Source organism: Phalaenopsis equestris, unplaced genomic scaffold, assembly GCF_001263595.1.
Source record: "Phalaenopsis equestris unplaced genomic scaffold, ASM126359v1 Scaffold232735, whole genome shotgun sequence".
Lineage (NCBI taxonomy): Eukaryota > Viridiplantae > Streptophyta > Magnoliopsida > Asparagales > Orchidaceae > Phalaenopsis > Phalaenopsis equestris.
Window position 1 is genome coordinate 69688 of NW_018250698.1, and position 24656 is coordinate 94343.

General features: G+C 37.2%; 1 protein-coding gene across 3 annotated transcripts in view; it reads left to right on the plus strand.

The window, feature by feature from the left end:
• Positions 1 to 24656, plus strand: part of LOC110038378 (3beta-hydroxysteroid-dehydrogenase/decarboxylase-like) — a 70707-nt gene that overhangs the window by 23511 nt on the left and 22540 nt on the right. For all 3 annotated transcript variants that reach the window (XM_020743197.1, XM_020743195.1, XM_020743196.1), the window contains exons 5-7: positions 234 to 432; positions 760 to 877; positions 1186 to 1360. In XM_020743197.1, coding sequence (XP_020598856.1) covers positions 234 to 432; positions 760 to 877; positions 1186 to 1360 — 492 coding nt within the window. The remainder of the gene's footprint in view (positions 1 to 233; positions 433 to 759; positions 878 to 1185; positions 1361 to 24656) is intronic.

Here is a 24656-nt window from a genome sequence, read left to right on the forward strand (position 1 = left end):
GAAATAGAACCAAAATCTGGTGACAATGTTATGCACAGAATATGATTGAGCATTAATTCACATGTGAAGTGCAGCTGCAGTTTAATTTTTTGATCTGAAGGAAATGGAAGAAACTGTGCTTTCAAATGCTTACTCAAACTAACCTAGTATAATTTGGAACGTTATCATATTTTCTAAGTGTTTAGCAATTTTATGTATGCACTTTTGAGTTGACTATTTTTATCTTTTCTCAGGCCAAGCATCCATCTTCCAGCCAATTTTGTCTTGGCTCTTGCTGAGGTAGCCAAATTCTTTCAGGAGAAGTTGCTTTCATGCAAAACTTCCAATCCTTTTGTTACTGCTTCCACAATTCGATCATTTACAGGCACAAGGACCTTTGATTGTTCTAATGCTGAAAGAGTTATCGGATATTCCCCAGTTGTTTCACTAGAGGTTCACATTTTGTTCTTCTTTCAATTGCTGATTCTAACATCGAATTAATTCCTTTTATTGTAATGAGCTCTCTTGTGATTGGACCCTCATGTTTTCTTTTTCAGTTTTGCCTGACGGTGTATTTGTTCAAGAGCATTGATTTGCATTATGCAATCTCTTCATAATTTTTATTTGATCTTTGAATGTGCTTTCCTGTGTTATGGATGGGTATTTCTATAGTTGTAATGTCGGTTTCAACCTTGTAAAAATTATGAAATGGAATGGTTTTCTATGTTGAGAATTCATTAAACTTTGATTTTTTGTTTCTTTATTTTTGGACTTATCCAGGATGGCGTTACATTAACTATAGCATCATTCTCGCAACTAGCTAATGGCATTACTGACGTGAACTGGCATGATCTGACCAAACCATCCAACGCGGAGAATCTACTTGGGAATGAAAGGGGTGGGATGAGCAACTTAGTTGACTGATTTTTGGTTTTACAAATTCTTATACACAAGTTGTAGTGAAGTATTGATCAAGTTTCTTTTAAAGAATTAAAATTATAGGAAATTTTTTGTGCAGCACTGAAATTCATATTATCATGATTTAGATGTTAGTCTTTGCGTAGAAAAAAAATGAATTTCTTATTTGCAACACTGATTCAACATATTTTTGACTTATTTGTAGTTTGATTTTTTTCTTTATCATCATTTATGCTCCATTTGTTACCCATCTTTCATATCCTGACTCAGTATTGATTTCTGTTGCAGTGGCTGACATATTATTATGGAGAGATGACAGGAGGACCTTTACTTGTTTACTTGTATTGTTTCTGTTGCATTACTGGTTTTTACTCTCTGAAAGAACGTTTATCTCATCAGCTGCTAAACTCCTAATGTTGTTTGCACTCATTCTTTTCGTCTATGGAATTCTACCTTCATCAATGTAAGTAAAATAACTTATTAACAAGAATTTGCCACGATTTTTTTTATTATTATTTGATAAATGTGCGGAAGTCTTTTGGGAGATATTATCTTCATTATGCTGCACATAATTTGTTTCATTTTATTTTTAGAAATTTATCGTAATTATGTTTTATATTAGAGTTGTTATTTGTATTCAAACGTAAAGAGCATTGGCCAAACATTTTTCTATTTTAGTGTGATTACATTAGGGATTGACTTTAAGCCCATACCTTTTTGGTTTAGTTTTGGATGTTCTTACTAGACATTTACATGGGATGCACCTCGGTGTATGCTTTTGCTGATGATATCCTTCTTGTTGATAAAAATAGAAAGACTTAAAAAGAAACTTGAATTATGGAGGTCTACATTATAGTTTAAAAGTTTTCATTTGAGTTGATCTAAAACAGAATACATGGAATGTAATTTTTGTAGTAGTAGACCGAGTGACAGAGCTATAACGATAGGTGACCAAATTATTAAAAGTCGTAAACATTTTCAGGTCCCTTGTTCAAAGTGATGGTGATATAAATGGGGTTGTTATTAGTAGAATTCAAGTTTGATGGTTGATAGAGGGATGCATCGGGCCTATTGTGTGATAGAAAAATTTCGCTTGGACTTAAAGGAAAATTTTATAAGGTTGTGGTGAGACTTGCAATGCTTTATGACACAAAAGTTGGTCTTTGAAAGAGAAGCATAAAACTAAGTTAGTTGTTGCTGAGATGAAAATTCTTAGGTGGATGAGTGGTTTGACACTTAGTGACAAAATGTGAAACAAATGCATCCATGAAAGGGAGCTCCATTGCCAGACAAGATTAGAGCGAGTTTTCTTAGATGGTTTGGTCCGACGATCTGATGAACTGGTTAGGAGAGTAGATGCTTTAAATTCAACGTATGTAAGAAAGATAGAGGTAGATCTAAAAAGTCTTGGACTTGTTGTATAAAAAATGATCTTAATTTATTAGAATTAAACGAAATATGGCACAATGGAGAAAAGGGATTCATATAGCCCATCCCACTTAGTTGGATAAAGGCTTTTTTGTTATTGTTGTTGTTGCTTTGAAGGTACTTTTTGGGTACTGGCTAGCGATGAAAATCTACTTCTTTATTTTAATAGAAAACATTGCATCAAAGACTGATTTTTGACCAGTTTATTTGTCTATATTTTATTTTATTTTGATTATTCTATGATTAAATGCTAGTAAAGGTGGATGAGAGGGATGTATTGTATCTCTTAGCTTAGGTTAGTTCATATGATTGGGCATAGTTTTAGTATTGATTCAATTTGGGTTAGTTTTCCATAGCGACTTTGGGGAATAAGGTGGTGGTGGGTTTGAATTGATGCAATATTACTTGGTAATTGGGAAGTGGTGACTTATTTTCTCGGGCAGTAGAAATTTGGAATTACAGCTTGTGGAATTCTCTCTTTTGGGTGACAGTGTTATCGTTATATACTTTTATGTTTCTTGCATGTGGTGTGGTTCATGTGGGGTTTTCTTGTTTTACTTTTTTTTTTTTTTTTTGGTTCTGAAGCTGCATGATTGGAAGAGGATTTTGGATTTAAAATTAAAAGGTGAATTATTTTCTATCTGTTCGGATTATCTAGAACTTGAATTGAGTTGATTTTTAAGCCAATTATACTATTAGCCTAGGGGTTGAAAAGTCTATAAATAAATGTTTGGAGGTATGAGATGTGGAGCTTTGGCTTAATACATTTTTTTATCTTTTTAATCTTGTTTGTGCAAATTGGATTTGAAGTCATTTCCTTTGAGTGCAGTACATGTGCGGCTATCAAATTTTGGTGAAGTAATTTTCTTTTACTATTTTCTGGCCCACTTTCCTCTTCTGTTTTCTCATTTCTTGTTCTTATTTTATCGAACATAATTTAATATTGTTTTGTTAGTGGTCTTATTATTATTATTTTTTAAATTCAGCACATTAGAATGTTAATTAGTGGATGCTATATTGTGATTACTTATTTTATAAGGTTTGGAATCCTCGCTGATTTTGTTTTTCAGGTTAACATTTTATTATCATTGCAAAGTTCAAGTCCAGTATTGTTTGCTTACATTCAAAGAAAGGAAGTATTTGGATTATTTATTTGCTTATGATATGTGAATTCTCAAATTTTTTTTGCATGTATTCAAATTAAGCATCATATTAGCTACATTAGATAATTCTAACTCTTGGTCATCCTGCATTGTGTGAATTTGTTACTCATGAGCTGAGTAATTATCAAGATAACATTATTGTGAAAGGGATGTGATTTTAACAACTTGCCAAATTTAATTGACTGTATTGTTGAACAAGCAATAACATCTTTAAGATGGTTAAAGCATAAATTAACACATGGAAGATTAATCAAGTTCATGCCTCATGCCCTGTGAAACTAAAGTTTATCCAAATAGATAGGGTGAACCCGTCGTTGGAATATTAAGTTTTGTTAGAGATAGAGAAATAATTAAAATTGACAAGGGGAATTTAACGATGATGCTTATTAAATTCATAGATGTCAATTTTTTGATGTAAATTGTAAATGAACTAGAAAAATTAAGTTGGAAGTGCCTATGTATCATGACAAAATTGATCCTAAAGTTTTTACTGGCTGGGTATTTGATTTAGATTACTTTTTTAACAGGCAACAAGTAAGATTTGCAAAACTGTAATTATTTAGGCAAGGTAAAAGATTATTCGATAAACTTGAAAAGACAAAAAGAAAGATTGTGAATGAACCTATATTTCTTGGGCTAAAATGAAAGGACTTTTAAATAAAAATATTTAGTTTTGTCATATTAGTTCATTTTTCTTGATGAATTTAATTCATTAAAGTAAGTTATCAAAATTTCTGTTGAATACATATACAGATTTTATGAGCTATTGCTATGTTCTAAGATCCTTCAAGATCCTAAAATACATTGCACAATTTTTAGATTTGGTTTGAAACTTAATATCAAGACAGATGATACATCTTTACATTTTATCACTTGGGCATATTTTTTAACTTAAATTAGATTTTGAATAAATACTAAAGCTTTTTTATTTGAAGAGATTACTACATTTTTCTAGAAGTGTGTATTATTCAATTCGAAAATAGGCAATTTCAATTTGTTGCATCTATGACATTTAAGGGTAATAACACTGATTAATAAGGATCATAAGAGAAAAACTACCACATTTGCATTTGGTTTTTAGGTTTTGTAATGATAAAGTTTACGTGTCATCAAATTGATCATTAGTCAATCTAGACAAAAACTTGCATATAAAATATAGAGGTGGAAGATAATGAAGTCAATGTTCTAATGATGTTCTGGAGTTTGACAAGGAAATTAGTGATTTTGATATTCATTAGTTAGCGATTCATTGAAGGCCATGCAATACAAAATGGTTACTCCTGGCTCATTGAAGGCCATGCAATACAAAATGGTTACTCCTAAGAGTAAAAATGATGTTCCTGGTTCTGATAACACCTATCTTCTGCTACTTCCCCTTTTCTCTTTCTCCTTTGATCGAGCTTGCTCATTTCTTTGACCGACACTGGTAGCAGAGGGGGCACGACCGTCTTCATGCCTAGAAAGAAAATGAATATCTTGTTGCCGAGAAGGTTCTGTGACTTCTTTCATTCTTGAACTCTTTAATCAATCTTTGCCTTCGCCGTCGTGTCAGCAGAGGATCACGCCATTGTCAAGAAAGGTTTTTATCTTCATCCGTCACCAAGGTCTGATGTTAAGCTACCACGACTACTTTCTTTTTTCCTGGTGTCGTCACCATGGTTCTTGTTCTCTTCTCTGTTTCAGTGATTGAGAAATTTGAATTCCTCCATTGTTTTGCTTTCGATATACCATTTGCTTGCTTAATTCGAATTAATTGTAGAAATAATTTGGCTCAGTTGTAAAGTTTGTTGTGGAATTCTGAGTTTCATATTTTAAATTTATTCTCGGCTTATTTCTTTCTTATTATGTTGTATTCCTTTCTTTTTTTAGTGTCGTGTCTTTGATAAGTTGTAATAGTATGAATTAAGTTTGCCCAAAGAATTGTAATTTGATCACCAAGAAATAAGACAACACAATTTTCTTCACTTAGTTAGAAGGTATCAGAGCGTGGGAGCAAACCCTAGCTTATTCCAGCCACCGGAACTTCTCCAATGGCCATTGAAACTCCCTTAGCTGGCTTGTAGACCCTTCTAGGCTCTTCTTTTTAGCTGGAATTCTCTCTTTAGGCCCCTTCCTCTATTTTCTTTGTTGTCGAATTCTCCCAACTACCGGAATCTTCTTTATTGCAAGACCTCCTCTGTTGAATTATTCCTGCCAGCCTTCCCTTGCTTTCATCTTTGAAGCTGGATCCTCCCTATTGTAGGCCCCCTCCGTTGGATTCTCCCTAGGCCCTCCATGGGTCACTGTGTTGCCCTCAAACCCCCTATTGCAATAGAAGCAACCGGCTTCAAGCACATATCTGTTGGAAAATTTAAGCATAAATTGAAGATGATGGCAATGCTCGATAAATTTTGGAATATGGAAGCTGACATTAGAGCTAAAGAGCCTCTAAAGGTGGAGCTACAATATGCACATGTAGAAGCTCGGAGCTTGGTTGCAGCTAGACATGAGTTGATTTCTGAAATGCAAGAATTGACCCAAGATAACTAGAAAAAATATGGAAAGTCTTTAGTTTGGAAACCTGGACATACAAGGAAAGATCTAGACAGAAGTCCCATTCTGCTACCTCGTATGAAAGGTCAGCTGACCCTAGCCCCTTCACCAAAGAACAACTGGTGTTGTTGAAGAAATTTTCTTCAAGCAGACCGAGTGGCCTACTAGCTTGATGATACACCAAGGTTCCATGTCCTCCTCATATCTCGTTAAAAATGTAAGATTTTAACTTTGAATAATAGATTCAAGTTCTTCTAATCACATAAGTTGAGACCATATTCTCACAAACTACCAAGAGTTTACCGACTCCAAATTTGTTAGATTTGCCGATGGATCTCACTCCATGCTTGTTGGGAAATAGGAAGTGAGTCTACAAGGATATTTAGTTCACTTATATATAGTATATATTCCCCAATTAGATTGCAACTGACTTTCAATTAGCAAGTTTACTCATGACTTGAACTGTGTCACTAAATTTCATTCTAGTTGTGAATTTCAAATGATGATTGGGGAAGGTGATTGACAGTGTTGAATTGCATCAATGTCTCTACCTGCTTAAGGAAAGTTATTCTCTTAACTCATAGATGTTTTCTTCACTATCCCCTTTGCATGTTCTTGAGCCGGTTGTGTCCGAGTTTGTTAAAAGTCAAGTTTCATTATGTCATTTCTTTTGAGTCATCTTAATTTTTATTACGTTGCAATGTTGTAGAGTCATCTTTTTATTAATAAAAATTCAGAGTTTTATCGGTGTGAAATATGCTAATTGGCTAAGCATAATCGTCATATCTATCATTTGTCCTGGCACCTCTCACGACCTGATCTGGTGCTTAGAGTTAACTGATACGGGAACTACGGTCAGACGTTATTAACACTTCATTTTACTTTTCTTAAAATTTCAAAAACTTTCAAAAATATATAAAAGAGCAACTAATCCATAAAGTTCAATAAAATTTAAACATAAAAAACTACAACTTCATAATCAAAAGACAACATCTCAGACCAACATATAAAATATCTCTATACAGAAATAAATAATAAAGGAAACTAAATTCATATTATAAACTAATACCCATAAGTAATAGTAGTCATCCTTTTGTAAATCAAGTTTCTTATACCAGACATATCAACTTAAAACTTTAACTCTCCGGAAATAAAAAAATAATTGCAACTATAAGTATAATTTAGTGAATAATTATAATCTAATATGAATTAAATTCTGATGATATGCTATGCATGAATGACCAAAAGAAAATGCAGTTCATTTCATTAAAATATTAAATCTATTCTTTATCGTTTTTATCTTTTTTAACCTTTTTAAAAGTTATAACAAGATTACTGTCATTCCTGAAGGTATCCTAAAAAATGTGCCTGAAGGTACCCTCAAATTACACTCAATGACACATCTTTGCCATTTCTTTTAACGTGCATAAGTTCATCATATCCACTGTCAGCATCATCTGGGGGTAATCCTATATGACTTAAACATTTAACTTTAATTTCATATGAATTTAAAATCATTTAAGATATACCTTCATCAATATGTTATTTTTCTACCATATTTTATACCATTTCAGACTTTCAAAATAAAATTTATGACTCAAGTATTGTTTTTAAATTATTTATTGTAAATATTTTTTGAATTAAACATTAATTTAATTCATAAAAGAAAAAAAATCACCTACCTTTGCCTCGAGATCTCTAAAATAGTTTAACCATTCACTAATCTTCTTTGGACAACTACATATATTAAAAGAATGTGCATATCATTTGATAAGAATCCTATACCTAAAAGAAATACTTAAATATATCTAATGATAAACAATTAAAATGACACATAAGTCATTATATAATTTCGTACCTTAAAATTTTGGTTTGCTTCCTTGCTTAGAATTCTCCTTTTTATTTTACAACCTCTAATCTTCTACTTTTTAATATCTGATTAATTTACATTTGTCATTAGCATTTAGGAAGTAAACTAATAATTTTAATTTAAGCAAATTTACATCATAAATTATTAAATATCTAGAAGATTTGATTGTTGTCGTTCGCTTATAAAGCGTAATTTCACGCACGAGGCAACTTCCTTCTTGGCATCAAAATATTCCACCTACGATGCCTGTTTCAAGTGACTTTATATTAACACATTAAATAATTGAATTCACACTCGAAAATACATAACCTTTTATTAATTACTTAATAAAAATCTAAAACTTACCTTAAGTCTTTGGCCAGCTACTCTAACTCTCGCGTAAGCTCAACACATTAGGGAACCTTCTGTTACACTCTAGGCTCACAAACCTCCTCCTTCATCTTCATCTACGTAAGCACAATACCGAAGCTGTAAGATCCCCTCTTCCCTTTTCTTCCTCCTTCCACTTCGGCTTGACCCAACAGCACGCGAGACTCTTCTACCTCCACAAGAATAACACCTCCTTCCTCTGAATAGGAGCATGACACAACATCTTCGATTGCTGCTCAATCCAAGTAAACCCTCGACACCACTTCTTTCTTATTCCACTTCTCCTTCTTCTTCCTCACTTGGCTCGAAAGACCTAAGTGTGTGTACGATACTTCTTCCTAGTTTCTGCTGCACGGCTTTATAGCGCTAAAGCCGCCTCCTTCCACCCGTATATTCAAAAACGGCTCGACAATATTTTTTTCCCTTCTGTCTCGACTTGACATGCGAACACTCGCTGCTTCCTTCCTGCAGAAGGTGCTTGACGACAAAGGTTTCTTCCTCCAATCTCTCCACGCGAGCATTGCACAAAGGTTTTTTTTTGCACCTTCAATCTCTTCTTCTTCCTTTCTCTCTTTTGCACAGTAGCAAATAGTCAACTAGGTGCTGCAAGATCCAAATAGTCAACTAGGATATGCATTGAGAGGGAGCAGCTACTCTACCAGCGATGTTTCGTGTTACCGAGGACATAAGATTACATTTCTAAATTATTGCAAGAGTTTCATGACAGTGCAATTGGGGGACATTCTGTGGTAGAAAAAACCTACAGTCGTCTATCGACAAAGCTTTACTAAGTGAGAATGCACAGAGATGTACAAGACATGATGGCGTGATTTGTTGTGTGACAACGACACAAATGTCTGACCATGGAACCAGGAGGGTTTTCTACAACCTCTAGTCTTATCGGAAAAGGTTTTGGAAGAAGTGAACACTGATTTTATAGAGGGGTTGCCCTGATTAGAGGTTTATGGTGATTCAGACAGTCGTGGAGTGCTTGAGCAAGTATGCACATTTCACCCATTACGACCGTTGCACAACGGTATCAGTGGCAACGGTGTTCATACGGGAAGTGGTTTGCTTGCACGGAGTACCAGAATCTATTATATTAAATAAGGACAATGTGTTCTTCAACTATTTTTGGAAGGAGCTATTTAAGTTATATGGAAAAATCATTTAAAGTAGCACCGAGTATCACTCCTAGACTAATGACCACATGAAGGTGGTCAACAAGAGTGTAGAGACATATCAGCATTTCTTTGTATCAGATACGCCAAAACTGTGGGCCAAGCAGATTGCGGGGCAGAATATTTGTATAATACTTCATACCACACCGTGACACATACAAGCCCTTCCAAGATTCTTTATGGGCAGAATCCACCTTACTTAATACACTACGGGCGTAATGCCACACCTATATCCAATGTTGACCAATAGTTGGAAGAAAGAGACAGAGAATTGGCAGAGTTCTAGGGCATCTAGCGAGAGCCCAACAAGTCATGAAGAAAAGGTGGATGGGCATAGGAGGAAGATAAAATTTGATCTTAGGGACATGACATACTTAAAGCTGAGGCTTTATCGACAGAAGTCGTTTGTAAGGAGGAACTAAAAACTTTCTTCGTGATATTTTGGACGAGATTACGACACACATTGTGGCAGTGGCCTACCATTTGAGGCTACCACCATCAACGAAAATCCATCTTGTGTTTCATGTTTCTTAGTTGAGGTGTGCTATCGGAGATCATACACCCTCTCCATCACTACCTCTGACGCTGATAGAGGACATGGAGGTGGTTTTAGAACCTTTAGAGATTGAAAGAGTAGAGGTGGCGGGAGCAAAGTAATGATTAGGTGGAAAGATCTCCCGACTATGAAGCTAAGTGGGGGCCTTACGAAGGGGGATCCAAAAGCATTTTCTATCCTTCCACCTTGAGGACAAGGTGCTTTTTTGGGAGGGGAGTGTTGATACGCATGAGCCCTCCCTTGCAGAGTAATCGGTCCTCGAAGGATCGGTCTGGACCGGCCAGCCCAACCAAACTAGCCAACTGAAGGTTTAAGCCAACCGACCCAGTCTCGGGATACTTAGGGCGATCCCAACGCTCAGATGGGACCCACGAAGCCACAACTCACGTACAAAAGAGAATAAAGGGGAATTTATGGGGAATAAGTTTGGAAAGGTTCTAGGGGAGTATTTAGGAGGAAAGAGTAAGGTTTGTTTTCATGTTATGTTTGTGGCTACATTTTTCTTCTTTCTTTTGCGGTGTTCCTAGCATTGTCTAGGGCTTGTGGAGAGAAGATCTAACTCTTGAAATGTAGATTAATGTGGTATTGTGTTAGTTTTATTTTTTTTTATAAGAGCAGCACTCATTTAAGTTTTTCTCTACCTACCTAATGTAATTTCATCGTTGTTTGACTGTTTTTTTGGTTCCGGACCATATCACTCGGCTCCAATTTTTACCCTATACTTAGAAGGTTTATCTATTTTTTTCATTCAAATGTAATTCACAGGGAATCATTGTGAAGAAAATCTTGTAATACTTTGTTTATGAAATGAAAATGAGATTTTTCGGCTGGATTTTACCTTTATTGTATTCTTCTTTTGATGGAAGTCGGCCGATAGCTTAGTTTCTTTAGAAAAAATTCTCAGTTGTTTGTGATACCGTTTGCCTCAAGCCTTACACTTCCTAAGTCTCTATTGCTCGGTCTAGTTCTTGTCGGGCCTCACCTTTCGCTAGACAAATTAACAGGATTTTATTGCAGCATTCGATACCGTTTGCCTCAAGCCTTACACTTCCTAAGTTTCTATTGCTCGGTCTAGTTGTTGTCGGGCCTCACCTTTTGCTAGACAAATTAACAGGATTTTATTGCAGCATTCGTGGGGGTAACTATCAAGGCTTGTTGTGGTATGATTTGATCGCCACCCACTTAGGATCTTATCGCTAATGGGTAGGGAACCATCTCTAGAGCTTGACTCGGGCTGAATTAAAGGATATGTTTTTATTGTTGCTTTTGCATTGGGCATTGGTTTCTTATGAGTAATGTCGATCAGATATCTTGTGTTGCTGTTAGACATTCTCAAATGAGTTTGATCAATTGAACATCTTATCCGTTGCCATTTTTTTAGTTATCTTTTACCAATCAGACGTCTTGCACCGTTATCAGCTTTCTGCCCGAGTCCAAGTTCCTTGAGTCTTGGCTAGGTTTTTGTTCGCTTGAACTCTTTGAGTTCCTCGAGTGTTGTTTGGATCTGGGATTGCGCATTTAATCAACCAAATCATATATTTAATATTTACTTTAAAAAGTACAAAAGAAAATGTGAAAAAATATTTCTATTTTAAGGATATGATACAAGAAATTTTTTAAGAAAAAACTTCTAGAGGTTATCTCTGCTCCATGTCTGATGGACTCCTCTCGTTTACTTCTTCAAAATGTATGCTCTTGGGGTGAATTTTTGATCGATAATGAAGGGGTCGGTTTTGGTTTGATTTAGGTTTCTGACCGCTTGTCCTCGTGTAGTTTGTTCGGCTTTCTTCATCACAAGATTTTCTGGGGCGTACTCTATCTCTCAAACATGCCTGCTGTAGAACTGAGCCATTCTCTTTACTCCTTATTGGAGAGCCGAATTGGCTTGCTTTTCTTCTGCTTGATCGAGCACAAGCATTACTCCTTTTTCGTTTGCCTTTTTCCACTTAACCCAATTTTCTTCATCGAACAAGGAAGCCACCACAACTTTCTGATTGTGGTAATTGTATACGACCAACAACATTTCTTCTTTCTTGTGCGACAACTTAATGGGAGTCTGTTGGTCGCTGTGATTGTGTCATCTGGATTGCCCACAAAACGGATCATAGGACTTCGAACCAGTTTCCATTTGCTCCTTCAGTCTTTTCCTTATTAAATTCAAGCTTATTTTGATGGCCGCCTCGATTTGTTCATTTGTCCTCCTAGTGTGATGTACTTATGCAAACTTGAGGCTGATTCATTGGCTTTAGAAAACATCTTTTACTCCTTAGTCAACAAACTACGTCCCATTGTTAGTGATGATAACCAGAGATAGCCCATAACGACAGATAAGATCTATCTAGATGAAATTCTGGACGACTTCTGTTGTCATCCCAGGAAGCGCCTTAACTTTCATCCATTTGGAGAAGTAATCCACGGTGCAAAAAGAAACTTGCGCTGGCCTCGAGATGGTGGAAATAGCCTGGGGATGTGTAATCTCCAAATGGCGAAAGCCAAGATCAAGTAATTGGATGAAGCTTGTGTGCTTTCTGGTGCTGCAATGATACATACTTTTGGCATTCTACACATCTCCTAACAAATCCTTCGACATCTTTTTACAGCATTGGCCAGAAGTGCCTTGTCCTTGTACTCTATGCACTAGAATTTTTCTCTTGAATGGCCTCTGCACTCCCCAGAGTGTGCTTCTCGCAGGCTGTTTTCTGCCTCATTTTCCCTTATGCACTTCAAGTACTAGAAACTAATAGTTCTCCAAAAGAGTTTTCATTAGATTAAATGACACTATGCGGCCTTGATCATGAATTGACTTGGGTTGGTATTGTCCTTTGGTATCTTTTCTGTTTCGAGATATTGGATGTAGGAGTCTATCTAATTTTTTTTGTCATTCTGTCTCCACTTCTATCGTCGCTGGTTGTTCTATAATCGACCGGACCAATTTTTGGGGCATCTCTTCTCCCACATGGATACATTTGGATAAGAGGCCGGCTATCTAATTTTTCTTTTAGGCAAAGTGCTCGATTTTGAAGCATTTTAACTTTTTTTAAAAGCATTCTAACTTTTTTATTTCTCTTTACTTTGTTCAAATATCTATCCATCATGCCATCACTAACTTCAAATTCATCATTGACTTGGTCCACTACCAACTGCAAGTCAGATTTCACATTGAGGTATTAGGCACCCATCTCGTATGCAAGCCGCAATCCGACGATCAAGGCTTCATATTTGGTATGATAGTTGTTAATTTCAAACCCTTCAATCGAGTGGGAGACATTCTCCTCCATCGGACCGGTCAGAGCGAGACCGAGGCCCGCTCATATCTGGCTTGAAGCTCCGTTGATGTACAACGTACATGTTTGGCTTTTAGTGGATGTTCCTTCGCTCGATTCACTTGGTTCAAAAAAAATTCTGCCAGAAAGTCTGCCACTTGTGCTTTGATTGTAGTTCGGAGTATATAGGATATGTCAAACTTGCTAAGCTCCACCACCCATCTGAGGAGCCAACTAGAGTGCTTCGAGCCAATAACAACGGATCTGAGTGTGCAGTCGGTGATGATGATGATCCAGACTGGAGTGTTTTGAAGCACGACCGTGGTTTGTGAGTTGAAACAATTAGGACAAATGTTTACTTTTTCGTAATGGGATATCTGAGTTTGGCTCGCCTAAGGACTCGACTTACGTAGTAGGCTGAGAATTATTTCTCGAGGTCCTCTCTGACTAGAACCGAACTGATGGCTTTAGGTTTTACTTCCAAGTACAAGGAAAGCTCTCCGTTTGGCTTGGAGCTCTGGAGAAATGGAGATGTTAAGGATTCTTTTAGCTTGTGGAATGCCCGCTCACATTCTTTTGACCAGGTGAAGTTCTTTGCTTTACTTAGTGTTGTGAAGAAGGTTGCACTTCTATTTCCCGACTTGGAGATGAACCGACTTAGACCCACGATCTGATCGATTAGCTTCTGCACTTCCCTGGTGTTCTGAGGGGATGACATGTCTAACAATGCATGTAATTTTTCTGGACTGACTTTAATTCCTCTTTTAGGGTCAAAAGAGATCTGAAGAATTTTCTGGTTGACGCTCAAAAAGTACATTTCAGTGGATTTATTGTATTTTTTAAGTGTTTTAAATATTTTTTTTAGGTCGTTAATTTGTTTGACCGTTTTACTCTTAACTAGCACATCATCCACATACACTTCAATATTTTTTTTCTTTTTGTTAAAAAAATGCATCTATGAGTTACTGATAAGTGCCTCCAACTTTTTTAAGCCCAAAGAAAATTACATTATAGCTGAACGAATCCTCATGGGTGTATTTTGATCTAGTAGTATCTGGAGAAGGCGTCCATGAAACTCATTACTGATTGGCTGACTGCTGAGTCCCCTAGGGCATCGATCCTCGTCAATGTGTATTTTTCCGTTAGACAAGCAAAGTACAAATTGGTAAAGTCGGTGCATATCCTCCACTTGTCGTTTACTTTCTACACCATCATCACGTTCGACACCCTGGTAAGATATTACACTTCACAGATGTATTTGCTTTCCAATAGCTTCTACATCTCCTTGTGGATTAATTCGGCCAAGGTAACAACATAACTCCTCATCTTCTAGTTCATCGGTTTGATGGCAGGATTAACGTTGAGGTGGTGGCATGCTACGTCGACTGACATCCCTGACATTTGTGCGGCTAACCTGGCGAAAACTTCTCTAAGACCTACATCGAAAATTTACTTATCATAAAAAATTTGCCAAGCTCCCTATCGGCGCGGACGCTCCCGATTATCTGGAGGTAGCAAGTCCGAGACTCCATGTTAACCCTAAACAGTGATGAACTTGCCATCGCCTGGAAAATTTGTCGCTACATGGTATGCTGAAGTGACGGCTTTGATATTGTTGAGCAGAGGCCTGTCGAAGATGGTATTATAGGTTGCAGCGAATTGACTACCAAATTTTCATGTTAGTTTATTGTTTGTCACCCTCTCCCCAAGTGACTGTCAAAGCTATTATTCCTAGGGCTTCTATTTTTTACCAGAAAAATCATAAAGCGGTTTAGCGGCCGCTGTCAATCTGTGTTCTTTAAGCCCATCTTGTCAAACACCGACTTGAACAGGATGTTCACGGAGCTGCTAGTATCAACCAAGATGCTACCAATTTGGTAGTTGCTTATTAATGCGGTGATTACCATAACATCGTTTTAAGGATTTTCCTTGAGGGCAAATCCGCATTGGTAAAGGTAACAAGGAGATGTGCAGTTTGTTTTGGGACAAAGGTGGTTGCTCGCATTTATCCCAACCAAAGCCTCTTGATGTTGGCTCAATGGAAAGATTCCCGACCTTTTTCGAAGATGCCTGGGACTATGCCAGCGATCTGAATAGCATGCACCCGGAACGGCTCTTCAGAAATGTCTTCAACTAGTGCTTTTCCTTATTGCTGGGCGTTGATTCTCGGTGCCACAAACTCCTTCTACTTGCCGGCTCAATTGGCTTTTTATTTAGGCTCCAGAGGTTTCGACAATCCTCCTTGTCATAGTCGTATTTCCAATATAATGCGCAATATTCTTTTGGCTTATGGAGGAAGGCTCTAGTCTTCATCAGGGGAGCTCAACTCTTGAGGTATATCTTGATCATTGAAACCCTAAGTGAGGTTGTCTTCAGTGCCTTATTATGGGACAACAATTATTTATTGTACTGGGCCGGTCGCTGGTTAGGGTATCGGGCTTGACTCTCGTGGTTGTAACGTCTATCGGTTTGCCTGTCATCTTTGGGCGGTTGATTGTCTTCGTAGCACAAGTGAGTGGAAGTTTACGAGTCATCCCTCGTTCTGCACTTATCGTCCACAGGAACCCTCTTCTATAGGTGGCGGGTGGAAGATTCTGCTCTGACGGAAGCAGGGTTGATATTATATTCTTCGAATGAGATGTTGTTGTTGGTCAATTATAACAACTCGGTCAGGGTCTTTGGCTGTTGCAAACCCAGAGCGTACCGACATGAACCTTCTTTCAGCCCTTGCTGAAGGGCGACATGCACCACTGACATCTACTTCTGCAATCAAGTGATGAATGAGCGAAACCTCTCGTTCTGCTCTTGCCTTATCTATAGAAGAGCTGCAAACTCTTTTGGGGTTTCTTGGCATGGTGAATAACAGGTGACACTACAAAGCGTCTGTTATCTTTACCAAATAAACGACCGACTCAAAGGATACTATGTGGTCGGCCTAATCAGTGTAACCCTTATAGGACCCCATTGCAGGAATTTTGAATCTCAGCTTCAAAATCTATCAAGAGAATGCATTCTCAAGTTTACGGGGTGCCACAGTTTACCCAAAAAATTGTTTATCTATGGGCGCTAACTTTGTACTGTCAAAGTTTTGGGGTGTTCATCATCTCGTCTTTCAATTTTTAGATTTGTTCTTGGACAAACTCGCTATTATTGTGGGTTCTTCTTCTAGTGCTAGTTATCTTATTGTTGTTGGCTTGAGCTACACTCACCACACCTTTTAGGATGTTGAATCCGAATTTGTCTGTGAATCACAACCAATGAATAAAGCTTAAGATTTGAGAGGGAGAAAGAAAGACAGAGAGTGAAGTGCACAGTAATGAACAATAATTTGAATTGTTGATTAGCCCTTTCTAAGAAAATGATTTCTCTAATTGTAGAAGAGGAGGTATAATATATGAAGTTACATATTGATTCCTGCTTTAATAGAGCGTTACAAGATATTTCAGGAATTTTAAATATACAGGCCTTTGTTTTGGCCACTCCATGACTCAGTTGGCTGAATTAGTTGACACTAGTTCGATTAGGTCTGCCTATTCGCCTTTTGGTTGAGTCGGGGTTGCCGGTCGGCCCTTAATGGTTTTTAAGCCAGCGAGACTCAACTCAGTTTGTCTGGTTTTGCCGGTCGCCTATACTAGTCTGGTCATCGACAGTTGATACCTGGATAAGAAACTCTTGTCAGTAGAACAATGTTAGGCTATGTGACAGAGGGTGAATCACTGTAAACCGATGGGTAGCTTCTCAATGAAGCGATTCTTTGAGGATGCTCCAAGTGATTATGCGATGGCTAGTTATCGACCTTGGATGAGGGATCTCAGGGGTGTTTGTGAGATAGATGGGGAAGCTACATTCTTACCTTGAGTCGGGTTATGATGAGAGGCAGGTCAATGCCCCTGCTTGACTCGATAAGATTTAGTCTTTGGCTCAGATGACCTTCACTCAGTCGGCCTTCAACACCAGCTTAGGAGGTGTTGCACCCGGTTTGTCAAGTCATTAGGTATTTCGTTAGTGAAGCCTTCTGGTGTCTATCTTTAGTCTATGGTTGATGGACCTTTGATCTTTCTTCTGTGGGTCCTTGGCTTCTGTCTGTTGGCTCGTGCTTCTGTGAGCCCTTCTTAGCTGTACTCCTTATGGGTCCTTGGCTTCTGTCTGTTGGCCATTGGTCGTGCTTCTGTGAGCCCTTCTTAGCTGTACTCCTATGTACTTTTTGTCTGTTGGATTTCTTCGATATTTGTGCAGAGGTGTATCATAGATACAATATGATAAATAGTGCAATGTGTTTTATTTGTGAACGAAGATGATGAATGGAAGTTGCTTTTAAGACTATAGATGGATTATATGAATAATCATTTATGTATTTTGGATTAATTAATGCAACCAGTCTTTCATGACAAGAATGAATAATATTTTGCAACATTTTGTTTGATTTTTTCTTTCGTATTTTGTTGTTACGTTAATATAGAGCAAGAGAAAAGATGATCATTTTGTGCATCAGATTGGAGTTTTAAGATTGCAACATATGGATTTATGCTTGAATTTAAATAAATGTAATTTTTATGCTATATCATCTTTCCGTAATTTGTTATAAATAGAGTTGGATTATTTGTTTTTTTTAACTAGGTCAAGGAGACTAATGAATGGCCAAAACCTATTATATGTATGATATTTCGAGTTTTCACTGCTTGTATAGCATTTTCTAGACTCCCATTATATTTGTCTGAAAAAGCAGAATTAATTGGACTAAATCTATTGCTTATGCTATCACTAAAATAAACTAGACAACTAGTTACATTTTTACTTATGTTTCTAGATTTAATGAGGTGCTTGTGACTTTTTCTGATGCGTCTGGTGCTGATATTCGAGGAATGTGGACCCAAGATTAAAATTGCATGACATTTTTCAGTTGCAAATTGAATGAAGCTAGATGGCTATATTCATTAATTCTATGTCTCAGTGCAAACTCTTCGATATTAGTCATCTGCACTAAATGTTTTATGTTATTTTCCAATCATAAATGTTTGAAATATTTGAGTTCCTAAAAGAGGATGGAACATAAACATGCTGAGTAGAATAATATTTTTTTCTTAACATTGTATTGTAACCGAAATTAAAGCTACTATTAGTTTGAGAAGGATTTCAATTGTTTTATGTACATTAGGGATTAAGTTATTTAATTTTGATTACATAAAAGAAGAATATTTCATTGTTAGAATTTCATTGAGATTGATCAAAACCTAATAGCTTATCGCTGCTCAAAGATTTCATGACTAAGGTAGTTGATTTATAGGTACTCTTTTCTATATTCCTTATTGATAATTTTTTCTGATTTTAGAGTTGTATGTTGGGACTCTTTTTTACATGGCAAAGATGGGTCTATTAACAATGATTAAGGATATATATTATATATATATATATATATTGAAAAAAAAACCCAAGGGCTAATATATTAAAGAGAAAAGATACAAATAGGTTGTATGAGTGGGCCCAAAAATAGACACAGACACCAGGTTGTATGAGTGGGCCCAAAAATAGACACCCAACCCACACGGTACAACACACACAAAAAAGTAAAAAAAGGTATATATAAAGATCAAAAAGGCCCAAAACCACCAAGGTGCTGAAAAAGTAAGGGTCATCCCAATTTGTTTCTGCCTCTGCTCTTGTTCTCGGAAAAGATCCGGCTAACAAATTAGTAAGGTGTGTACCATTACCCGAAGCAACCAAAGTATCATCCATAAGACTCTTAAGCTGGAGTAGATTTTCATTCTTCTTCTTCCTCCTGGAAGTGTAAATCTGTCATTCTTCATTCGAAGAATCAATCTGATGAGGTGATAGAGTTGTAGCAAAAGGATTACCAACCGTAATACCCATAATAGGTTTTAGTATACGTGAAGTATGAGTTGCCTCTACACCGGATACTTCCTGAAGATGAGGAGCTGCAAAGCTGCAAGGAGGAGCTGCAAGGTTCTCCTGATTATCAGTCCGAACACTATCCTTATAGGTAATAGTCATTCAGTATTGTTTTATATGGGGTTTGAAGATGTCAGCATCACATCAATCGCAGTAACAGTAACAGTAGTGTCGGGGCGGGGGGGGGGGTCCACAGGGGCAATAGACACCACCTGTCTAGTAGTATCCTTCTCAGGTGGAACTAAAATATCCAGAGCAGTGGGGTTAGCCCATCCTTATCCACTTGAACCTTAGATTTCAAGATGGAGCTTGTGACATTTATCAAGAATATGCCCAAACAACTTACAGTGGGTACAATATGGAGGTATGTGTTCCATGACAATTTGTTGTTAATATCCATTATGAGTTGTGCCCAGTCAGACTTCAGTATCATCAGGTAAAGTAATATCCCTTTTCACAAGTGTTTTGACCACAGAAGGTCTGATTAGGTTGAAAGTGGGTAGATCTAGTTTCATTGGGTCCCTAAGGATGACCCCAATGGAGTAGAAAATCTGATGATAAAAAAAGTGCAGCTTGAGACCAGGTAGACTAAACCATGTCGGGACGTTTCATGATTTGGGTTGAAATCAGGAGACCACTTGAGTAACTTCATTGATTTGCTTGCAATATTAAAATATTTTTTTGGAGAAAATCCGGGTGTAGTTTTCAACCACGGTTAATTGAATCAACACATGTCTCTCATCCACGATTCTCACTTTTCACTTGTCAACTAGTTTAAGATTATCAACACTCTTTTTGATAACTTCTATAGGTGGGTGCCCCCACTGAAATTTTCTAATAAGAACAAACTTGAATTTCTTCGTCAGGGTTGAAATTTCTAAGTCAGAGGAAAAAAGTGTTGTTTTTCACTTTTCCTACTTGTACTCAACAAAAGAGCAATCACCTGTACCATCGCGATAATCCTTATAGCTTGAGGGGAAGACAATCGCGGACTCCATCATGTGGGCAAAGGAGACTTTGTCCGATTCAACCAAAGAAGAAGGAAGCTCTATCAGAGCAGGGAGATTAGTCAGTGTTCACCTGCTGCGAGAAGAAATGAAGTTGTCGGGATTAGTCAGCGTTCACCTGCTGCGAGAAGAAACGAAGTTGTCGGGCAGGGAGAAGCGCAGCGTCGGGACAGAAGAGTACGGGGGAACTTTCTGTCGAGCAGGGCAACAGAGGTGTCGTCGAGCAATGAAAGTGACGAGGCCAGTGTGCGAAGCAGACGAGACGTACGAAGCAGTTGGCGTCGAAATCGGCAGACGCGAACGTGTGGAGCAGTCGGCATTGAAACAGAGCGCAAGTCGACTACGACGGAGAAGACGCAGAAGACGAAGCCGGAGAAATCACAACGAGAAAAGGAAAGAAAACTGATGCAAATCGACGTAACAGTTACTAGGGTTTTCCATGAGTCGAAACCCTAGCAGAGTTGATAGCGGGAGAAGACGACGCCATTCCCCTTTAAGAGGTGGTAATTGAGAATACCACTTCCCATATATGTTATCCGTCTCCGTAGGGATCGAACCTGGGTCAGAGGAGTCTTACGACTGACAACACAACTACTTACTAACTTGGCGTGCGCGCGCACGCACACACCTATAACCAAACCCACAAACCTAAAAAAGAGATGCAACATCTATTATTACAATAAGACTGATAAGTCTACTAAATATGGGAAATATAATGTAGATATTTTATACACCATTTGGAATACATTTTAACCATGAGTGGATGATAGTGTGTACTTTGTGTTAGATTTGAATGTTAAGGAAGAATAATTCTGTTTTTGTTGTGATAGATCATTTACAAAAACATGCCATATTACAAAATTGTTGTTGCATTTTATATTGCTTAATGGAATTTCAATTAAGTTTGAATTTAGAAGCTTTCTTAAAACGATCGAGTTTGACTGAGATGTAAAATTTTGATTTTATTTGGGAAGAAAATAGGAGCACAAGTTATATTCTTTAACTAATTTCATTTATAAATTTAAAGACAAACTATAGCAACAAAAGAAGCTTAAGGGCCTTAATCCATAAAAGGTCATGTATTTAGGTGGAATTTCATATTGCCATGGTTAAATTTGAATACAATTCATTTATCAATTTGTTTTCTGGTATTTGCTTAACCAACATTGTTATAGGATATTAACTTAGAAAGCTTATACATATTGTTGACCTTTTATAGAATCTAAGACTAATATATTGCTGTAATCTTTCATAGATAAAGACATGATTTGCATGAAGATATTCCCAAAAAACTATTAATTGTGAAAATTGCATTCCTAATTGTTGACCTGAATAGAATTTACATGGAATTTAAGCCTAAATTAAAAAATAAAAAAAAGCTTACTTTGGAAACCTTTAATAAATTGGATGCTAATGGAAATATTAGGGCGGTCTTGTTCTAATTAATTAGTTTTTATGTACGTACTGTCTTTTATTTTCTATTTTAGAGGTAATTTAAGAATAAATGGTATGAGGTGTTAACGGGATTACGTGTCTAGAAATAGACCTTCCTTTAAAGAGCAAGGCAGTTTTTTTTTAAGAGTTTGATTTTTAATTTTTTAATTTTGAGGAATAATTCCATATTTTGGGTGGACTCCACAGTTGGAGAAGTGAGAAGGGGAGGGAATCAAAACATAGTCTGGGAATGGGCCATAATCAAACGCCACAGCCTCTTTACGTTCACCGAAATTGAAACAGCTGCAGGAAAAATTTCTTCAGAGGTTGGGATCATAATGGAGTCCGGGATTTTGCTACAATCGATCGCTAAAACAAATATCATTTGCTAGGGGTTTCTAAGGGTTTTCTTATCCGAGTTATACTTCTTGTTTTGTTTCTTTATTGACCTGAAGTTGCGAAGGATTCGAAGCAACGGCTGGAAGGAAGAAGAATTCAGCTGTTAAACTGGTCTAGGCTTGCCTTCTAGTCTTTTTCAGTTTTCCCATCCAATGGAGTAACCGAGCTTGCTCCTGGGTTCTTTTGGCAAACTCAATCCGGAGAACAGCAAACTAACCCCAAAATCCTTCCAAATAATAATAAAAAAAATTTGAAGAAAGAAATAGAAGGAAATGGAAAGGGAAGTTGTATACAGTATTTTGATAATCCCGCATTTTTTCTTAAAATTTCACCCTTTTTACTTCAATTTGACTGAATCCACAAATTCTACTATATGTTTCTTTGTTATCCGTTTCTATGTTTCTTTTATGCTAAAGTTCTGTGATCTACCTGTCTTTGGTGCTTGTTTTCCCGGTTGGAAATGGTGGCTGTTGAAGACTTTTCCCATAGAATCCAGAAATGAAGCTTTACATTACCTAAAATTTAGTGTTACTGATTAGGGAAAATAACTGCTGGAGTTCGAAATTGGAGGGAATTTGCTCTAGAAGGTTTGTATCAAATTGGTATCAATGCGAGATCTTGTAGGAATGACAACAAAGAATGTGGATGTGTTACAAGGGAAAGTTGGGCAAATCAGATTGAGAATGGAGGAAAAGTTCTCCGCCAGGCTTTCTTTCATGGAGAATTGAATGGAGGTTCTATTCAAGAACATGGAGGAAATTCATGAGATGATGACGAGGCTCATTGAGATGCAATCCAAGACCTTGCAGGCCACTCAAATTGCAAACTATAGCCAATCGTTAATGAGGGAATCCTTGGCCAAATTGAAAGGAAAGGGGATCGAATGAGAGGACACGAAGGAGGAAAGCATCTACAACTAAGAGCTTCCCTCTAAAATTTCGAGAGGAGGGGGAGTGGAGACTTTCGATGGAGGGGGATGTGTTGAAAGTTGAAGAAGTGGTGCAAGGGGCACGAAAGAGCACAACAAAGAAAGGGGAGAATTAGGAGGGGGATATGACCATGATTACAGGAGGAAGTTTCACTCGAGATGCATTGGGGGGAATGCAAGAGTGAGAAGATGATGGGTTAGCGATGCAAGAGTGAGGAAACTGAAGATGCCGATCTTTGAAGGGGAAGTTGCACATGCGTAGGTGTATGGGGTGGAACGATACTTTGAAGTAAATTGGTTAACTTGAAAAGAGAAACTCATGGCAGCAGGGTTATGGTTGGATGGAGTGCCCCTAGCATGATTTCAGTGGATGGAGGCGAGGTATTGTAGGAGTTTAAGGATTACTTGTTGAAATATTTTTGAGCCATTCAAAAAGGAAACCTACATGAGTAATTTTATGCTTTGACTCAGGAGGTCATGGAGTACAGGGAGTGGTTTAAACTCTTGTCGAGTTGTTTGAGGGGTATTTTTGCAACAAGACTGGTATGGAACTTCTTGAAGGGTTAAACGCCCTACATACTGAGCAACACTCCAACTTTGGAGACCACAGAGATTGAAGGAGATTCTAAAGGTCACCCAAATGATGTAAGGCAAGAAACTGGTGAAGAAGACCAACAAAGGTGACACAATGGGGGGATTCTACAGGGATAAATTGTGAGGAGTTGGAGGAAGACACAGTGGAGGAAGATGAGTATTTGCACTTGGTTTTCACAGAAGTGTCTCTAAATTCAGTAGTGGGATTTAATCTGAATCACATTATGAAGGTGAGGGGATGGATCGAGGAGCAGCCGGTTGTGGTGTTGATAGATAGTAGTGTGACAGCGACTTTATATATGCTTAAAAATATAAGTAATTAATACTGCTGCTAAAAGATTTAATTCCTCATCAACTGTACCAATATTTAATAATAATTATAGATTCGGTAAAGATGTATGTATAAAATATTCAATAATTGTAAATTCACACTTATCATCGCAAGTATACGTATCGCTCAAGTAATATAGGGCTCTAATGGAGTCCTAGATATCGATCCCACATGAAGTAATATTAGAACTACGAACTAAGACTTTAGAAAAATAATACTTTAATGACAACAATGGAATTCAATTTGCTTATCTGTCACTAATAGATAATTGAAATAAATATATAATTTTAATAACTATTAAATAATTAAATATACTAATGAAGGTTCGAATGTGATATTTAATATATAAGAAATCATCTTTCTTCTTGTCAAGAAATTATAGTAAATGGATAAAGTGAATTAGTTCAAATTATATTGTCCAAATAGGAACATACATATTCTTTACCTTTTGGTCCGGGCATAAAGAACATTGATTAATCCTACGCTTGTTTATTGAATCTGCGGCTAGGATGGGAGGATACTGGTTCTCACTTCGGAGCTCCCATGTTCCCCTCGCCTGAGGGCTAAGATCTACACTTCAGCACCCAAACGATAGAACCGAATTGGGGATTTTAGTCTGTCACTCTAAAATCTCTAATTCTACTCCCGATAATTTTATTTCCCTATTTACTTTGCCCCCAACTTCCAGGGGCTTTGACCTCCCTGAATCATGAATGTAATCTTCACTTTAGTTATAAAATTCAACATATTTTAACAAATCAATTGGCCAGATTGAAAGTAAATTAAGATCAAAGTGA